The sequence below is a fragment of the Sceloporus occidentalis genome, unplaced genomic scaffold (assembly GCF_023333645.1).
Source record: "Sceloporus occidentalis isolate IW3139 unplaced genomic scaffold, rSceOcc1.0.p SCAF_51, whole genome shotgun sequence".
Lineage (NCBI taxonomy): Eukaryota > Metazoa > Chordata > Lepidosauria > Squamata > Phrynosomatidae > Sceloporus > Sceloporus occidentalis.
Window position 1 is genome coordinate 3,348,302 of NW_028317031.1, and position 7,338 is coordinate 3,355,639.

Consider the following 7,338-nt stretch of genomic DNA (forward strand, 5'->3'; position numbering starts at 1 on the left):
TGCCCCATGATATGCCTTATACCCCTATATGCCACTCTGGCATATAGGGGGTTAAACGGCATATCATGGGGCTGAGTGGCATATAGGGGGTTAAAATGCATTTCTGGAGGTATATATATATGCGATTAGATTAGAAGACGACCTCGATTATAAGACGAGGGGTATTTTTCAGAGCATTTGCTCTGGAAAAAACCTCGTCTTATAATCGAGCAAATATGGTATATATATATAAAAAAAATTTATTTTTTTTATTAAATATTTGGCAAATATATCCATAATAATTATTAAATAACGTGATAAATGAATACATTTAATTATTGGTAAATCAAGTTAATAATTGATAAATATTAAATCACTAAATAATCAAAGAAAAATCGATTCAATGTTCAATAAATTAAGTTAAAAAGGGCATTCGGAAATTAACACATAAAGAAAGCAATCTCAAGCCACACACATCCAGACACACAACACATGAGCAACTGGCCCTGTGAAGCCTCCGCCTGCCTTCAGCCCAGCTTATTAATAATAATAATAATTATAATATTATAGTGCAAGCTGCTGCGCTACTCCCACCGGGTGACACGACGTTACCTCTGCAGGACAGCAGTCGGGATTCACCTCTTTATCCCTAAAGCATTGCCTGCAAACCCTAGGCACCTGGAAGAGATTATGCCACAGAAACCTGGATCCTAGGGCCTGCTAAGCCTGTTTTGTGGCATACAACATTCTGCGGCTTTTAACTGACACTTTACATTACTGTGAGTTTTTCTTCATTAAAAATTTGGGGTATGAGACCTTCGGTCAGGATATTTTTTTATTTGATTATTGGTTTCTATGTTAAAAAGTAGACTACAATTACATTGTTTCCCTCAATCCCAGCCTGATGTATCTGTGGGTGCATCCATTTAAATTCTGAAAGGTGTCCTTGCTTTCCCTTCCAGGCTCTACTCCCTTCTCTACGATGGACCTGATACTATACCTCGGTTGTTTGCTCGTGTTGTTACTGCTCTGGGTCAGGGCGAAAGGATTTGAGTACATCATCGTTTATCATCGATGGATCTTCGTTTGCCTCTTTTTACTTCCTCTCTCAGTCGTGTTTGACGTTTACTACTACGTGCGGGCATGGCTGGTGTTTAAAATGTGCAGCGCTCCCAAACTTCATGATCGCCGAGTAAAAGATATTCAGGATCAGGTGAGTTAATTTAAAAAAAAAAAATGTAAATATGGTAAATAAAAAGTCAGTGGGAGCTTTTCCAACACAATAATACAGCGGCAGTGTCATAAAACTGGAACTAATATGAAATCTAAATCAGTACTGACTATACCCTAACGCTTGTTCTGTGCGCTTCTTAACAATCGGGCAACACAATCCAAATTGTCCAAATCCACAGTCCAAATTGTCCTTAAATGCGCACAGCTGTATTTTTGGTGTAATCTACATTATTTTTAAAAAAAAATTGATACATTATGCAAAGGAATTGTCCTCCAGTTGGAGATCTCTAAACAGGTCTCGGCCATAAATTTGGCCTCAGTTCTGTGTAATGTTTTTTATGTAAGTATATACTCTTACATTAATACTTCCACTCTTGGTTATGCTACATGTAGATGATGTTTTAAATTATTTCATCTAAATATATATATGTGCGGTGTTCTTAGGTTCGTCAGTGGAAAGCCGAAGGCGGTAAGAAGTTCATGTGCACTGGAAGACCAGGCTGGTTAACCGTATCGCTGCGTGTCGGAAAATACAAAAACACACATAAGAACATAATGATCAACCTCATGGATATCCTGGAAGTTGATACTAAGAGACAGGTATTTCTTACAAATTTAAATGCATTTATTTGCTACCTTGTTAGTTGCTCTGAAGTACAGACATGAAAAGTGTAGTTCCAGATGTGTAGGCTTGTGTGGATCAGGCACATGGACCAAATACCCCAAAACATCGTGCCCCTATCTTTAACGCTGCTCAGGTTATAGGCATGAAGCCTATCGGCCAGGGCTGAAGTTTTAAGCCCAGTCCTGGTGCTGATGGTGTAGTAGGATATCGTAAAACTCATCTGATCTTTACCAAAAGTTTTACTTTTGCCTGTAATCAAAATAAATTGTATTATACAGTACTTTTTCACCCAAGAAAAAAGTATATGGATTGCAAACAAAGCTCCTTCTAATCAAATCACTGTTTCTGTTAGTTCCTTGTAGTTCAGGTTCCAGAACTAAAACACGCATGTGGTGGGATTAAGAAATAATTATATTTGATGGGTATAATGGTAAAGACTCGACCATCACTCTGTGTAGTTGGCAAATTAATTTCTCACTAACTGTCTCATAATGCTGCTGAATATGATAACGCCAACGCATGTTTAGATCCCTTAGTATCAGACCATTGCATTTTCTTTCTTGTTTTGTTAGGTTGTGCGCGTGGAGCCGTTGGTAAATATGGGTCAGGTAACTGCGCTGCTTAATTCTATCGGTTGGACCCTCCCAGTAGTACCAGAGCTTGATGACTTGACTGTTGGTAAGATGGATATTGTATACATGCTTTGTTATTGGAAATTATTTGAAAAGTCTTTTTAAGCAATTCTTCCTCCACTTACAACTAAGTAAAGCTTGCTTCTTGAAAATCTTATTTCCCCTTTTTTCTGAATAGTAAAATTTTCGTGATGATGAAGGCAATACATTTTACAATCTTTAAACGTAGTTCAGCTGCATACTAGCCATTTGTGTGAGTTTTATCTCTGTTATCTTAGCCCAGTCTTCTAGACAAACACCCGACACCTTATCATACAGCTTGGCAGTCAGACACTGACTAATGAAAGTCTATGGGGTAATATCGTCATAGACAACCATCCCAGTGTGCTATTAGATCAGGATAGGTCATGCGAAATATAACATGACTGACAACAATCCCTGCCTCAAGGGATAAATTAATTTTATATTATCCATGGGGCTTTCCCTTTAAATAGTATCTCTAAGTCTAACTCATCATCAGGCATAGAACTGCTAACCTCTTCATATGAGGTCATTTCATAGGACTCAGTACTGGTCCCAATCAATTTGAGAATAATCAGGCCAGACTGTGATGGTTTGTCGCAACTTCAATGTTGCAGAACTTGTAACGCTAGCTCAGATTGTTAAATATCTCCTCAAATCTTGTTTCATCTCAATACTGATATCGCCGTTTTTTTGTTTGTTTTTGTAGGTGGTTTGATCATGGGAACAGGCATTGAATCATCATCCCATAATTTTGGCCTCTTCCAGCATATCTGCTTGGCCTACGAACTTGTACTGGCCGACGGAAGCCTCGTGAGGTGCACACCGGTAAGAAAACCATTTCTTTTTTTTTTTTTATTTAACCAGTCAATTCTTGCTTACTTTATATCACTAGAATAAGAACAGCTGGTCCATTCTACTATTATACATATTTACAAAAAAAAATATTTTCCCAGACAGAGAACTCGGACCTTTACTATGCCGTACCGTGGTCATGTGGTACCCTCGGATTTCTGGTTGCAGCAGAAATAAAAATTGTTCCTGCTAAAAAGTATGTAAAGCTGCGTTACGCGCCCGTGAAAGGCCTGGAGAAGATCTGTGAGAGGTTTTCCAGAGAGTCAAAAAACAAAGACAACTACTTTGTGGAAGGGCTGGTTTACGCCTCTGATGAGGCTGTTATCATGACCGGTGTCCTAACTGATAATGCTGAGCCTGGTCAGGTAAATGAGACAACTTGTATTTTATTTTATATAAGTTGTTGATCCTCGTCATGCTAGACTAAGGCTAGCACATTATTAGGGTTTCAGTGAACAATGGAAATAAAAGGGAAGGCTTCCTTTACTGACTATTATGAAGGCCCATCCCTAGCGGTATCTGCTGCAAGAAGAACTGGACTGGGCCTTTATAATGTATAGTTAAATCAGTAAGGTTTCTCCATATATATATATATATATATATATATATTATATATATTACGTAAGCAGTTTTCTAATCATAGCAATGCACATCATGTGAGTCTTCAAATCCAAATGCATTTCAAGTGGTGCTTGGATTGTTACATCATATCCAGCCCTTAAACTTCTGATTCTGAAGAATAAAGTTTTTTTTGCTTTTTTATTGATCATTGTTCTATATAGTAACACATCTCCTTTTCCTTCATTTTAAGGTAAACAGTATCGGAAATTATTGGAAGCCTTGGTTTTTCCGGCATGTAGAGTCTTATTTAAAAAAGAATTGTGAAGGAACGGAATACATTCCCTTGCGCCATTACTACCACAGACACACCAGGAGCATTTTTTGGGAGCTACAGGTAGGTCTTCAGAAAAACACCCCTTGGATAAAGGAGGCATAAGAAGATGTCACTACAGCCCACAGAGCCCAGATCAAAAACACAGTAATCCACCGATCACCGTCATCTTAATATACTACATGCTGGGGATTATTGTACAATTACACAAATGCTTTTAAAGCTAGAGATGTATCAAAAGTTTGCTCAAATTTATTTCTGTATTTTCAGGACATTATTCCTTTTGGCAACCACCCAGTCTTCCGTTCTCTCTTTGGTTGGATGGTCCCACCAAAAATCTCATTGTTGAAGCTCACCCAGGGTGAGACTATTCGCAAGTTGTATGAGCAGCATCATGTGGTGCAGGACATGCTGGTTCCAATGAAGCGTCTGGAGGAAGCCATCAATGTTTTTCACGACCACATTAATGTGAGTTCTAAAATCTTTAACCAAGAATACTGTGTCCTTTTTTTAGAGCAACCCACATACCTATGAATAACCCAGCAGGCCATGCAGTATATGTTTCGCATTTACCTGTCGTGTAAATGACTGCTGTAAAGAAGGTATAGGTTTTATTTTAATGTGGACAGTAACATCTGTGAGTTGAGCTCTCACAGGTTTATGGAGGTCTCCACCTCCTTTACACTGCTTAATCAGGGGCATATGGATACTGTTTTAAGCCATTTAACCAATATGCCCCTTAAATATACATCGATTATATCAATATGCCAGATCTGTAAGTTTTTTGGGGCTATTCTGGGTTTTTATATTTTCACATAAGTTTTGAAACTAAATTCCAATCATAGAATATATATGTATTGAAAGGCCATACTTAACGTGGTTCTTTTGGTTTTTTGATTCCTGCAGGTATATCCCCTTTGGCTTTGCCCCTTCATATTGCCAAGCCAGCCTGGCATGGTTCACCCCAAAGGGAACGAGTCTGAACTCTATGTGGATATTGGAGCATACGGAGAGCCCAAAACAAAACATTTTGATGCCAAAGCTTCCATGCGACAGTTAGAAAAGTTTGTTAGAGATGTTCATGGGTAAGTTAAGTCCTTTCTATTTGAGATCCACCATCAGCAAACGAGAAAAAAAAAGCAATTATGGTCTTTATAACTGAAAAATGTGCCATCCTGTCCCTATAAAGTTCTACATTAATCACACGTTCTTAGCTGGGATTTTGGCACTGTAGTGACACCTAGTGGTAGGTAAAGTAACTCTTTCAATACATTTGTCATTGTTAATTGTAGGTACACTTCACATGTAACATGCATGTTCTGCCCTCTCCTAACTTGAACAGTAATTCTAGCCCCTATGCAGGTCCACTAAAAAATCACTTTGTGAGTACTTTGTATTTCATTAGCTATCTAGAAATAATCCACATAATATTAGGCGAGGTGTTGTGCAGTGTCCCCTCCTTGGTCCGGTTTTCATACCAGTTTTGACTGCTTCATAAGAAAATGTGCCCTCTGAAATTGCTGTGCATGCGTTGCGTGCTCCTCTGTTAAACAAGGTGGCATAACAGTGGTGGCAAGCTAAAGAGCAGGTAACATGAGGATGCTTATTAATAAAAAGGAGCAAGGGGCCAACCTCTTTCCCATTCTTCCAGTCGGGGGTCACGTTCTGATGTTCACTAGACTCCGCACTGTTGCGGAAGTGCTCTAGAAGGGCCAGGTTCATGGAGCAGATAGGCCGAAGTGGACCAAGAACGAAGCAGATGTGCAGAAAGGAGTCGGGGACACAGAAACGGTTGGCTGAGCAAGACTGAGTTGGAAAACAAAGAATTGCAAACGAAAATTCGGACCTCCCTGCTTCGTTTTAGTGGGCACCCTCCTCATTCCCAGACATTTGTGCAAATTAATGGAATTAGTAAATCCAAATGCACAAGTGTACAATTTTAATTTTGGGTAGGGCAAGCATATCGTTTTAGGCCGGTATTTCAGATCAGATTCTATTACACTTTCCTTTCTGAGATCATTTCACTGAGCACTGTTTCCCTTGCGTTTACAGGTTCCAGATGCTTTACGCAGATTGTTACATGAGCCACAATGAATTTTGGGAGATGTTTGATGGATCTTTGTATAGGAAGCTGAGAGAGAAATTAAACTGCGATAAAGCTTTCCCCGAGGTGTATTATAAAATCTGCAAGGCAGCTCGGCACTGAGCAAGGACGGCTACAGACCACAGACTTATGGACAGCAGAAAATAGGACTTATTGTTGAAGCCAGATTTCAGAAAAAATAAGCTTTTGTATGGAAAATAAGGAATCCTGCTTTTTATGACAATACAACAGCAACAAGAGTCTCATTGTAATGCAAAGTTGAGGGGTCTATTCACAAAAGAAAATTAATTAGGTGAAAACGTAAAAAAAAAAAACACATTCATTCTCACTCTCGTAAATCTAAAACTCGACTATCATACACTTGACTGCAAATTTCGACTTGCATTCTGAGGGGGCTATGAGGTCAAATGCAAGTCAACTCCTTCTTTAACACCCAAAAATTAATTAGAAACAATTACAATGAAACAAAAGATTTCCCCAGCCCCTGTAAACGGTAGGTCCGTGACTGCCTCTCCCCTTGGATTGGGGGGGGCTATAAAAGAACCAGTCAGTGGTATGGAGCTTGTCTATACTTTCTCACCCCATTTAATGGTTGATAGAGTTGGGGGTAAAATATAATAACAGGCATGTAGCCCATCCTATGCATCTGCCCACCTCGTTCAAAGTGGGATGAAGCTGTTATAAAATAAGCATTACTCCTAGAAACATAAAGGTAATGGTTGGCTCGTTGCTTCTCCAAAGATTTAATTTGACATTATTCCCCATCGCAGTGGGCAGGGGCGTAGGTGAGCTGGACTGCAATCTTACCATCCTCCCCATCACACCGGTAGTGGGATGCGGGAAAGGACTGCTTCTGTGCCACCCATGGCGGAGGGTGAGGGTATGGAAGGTCTTATTACCTTTTTATTTATTATTGGTGCCAAAAGAAATTCTTAACATGCCTCGTATACGTTCATTAGAATTGACCTCACTCTGTCAGCTTATATAGCTCCCTACA

The 7,338-nt window shown here is 39.3% G+C and overlaps 1 protein-coding gene across 1 annotated transcript; it reads left to right on the forward strand.

Annotated features, from left to right (window-relative positions):
* Window positions 1–961: 961 nt before the first annotated feature.
* Window positions 962–6,443, forward strand: LOC149288454 (delta(24)-sterol reductase-like). Its single transcript, XM_089491788.1, has 9 exons — window positions 962–1,192; window positions 1,657–1,812; window positions 2,410–2,515; window positions 3,200–3,318; window positions 3,447–3,710; window positions 4,157–4,300; window positions 4,508–4,705; window positions 5,144–5,322; window positions 6,290–6,443. The coding sequence occupies exons 1-9, from the start codon at window positions 962–964 to the stop codon at window positions 6,441–6,443; spliced, it is 1,551 nt and encodes a 516-aa protein (XP_089347914.1).
* Window positions 6,444–7,338: the final 895 nt, after the last annotated feature.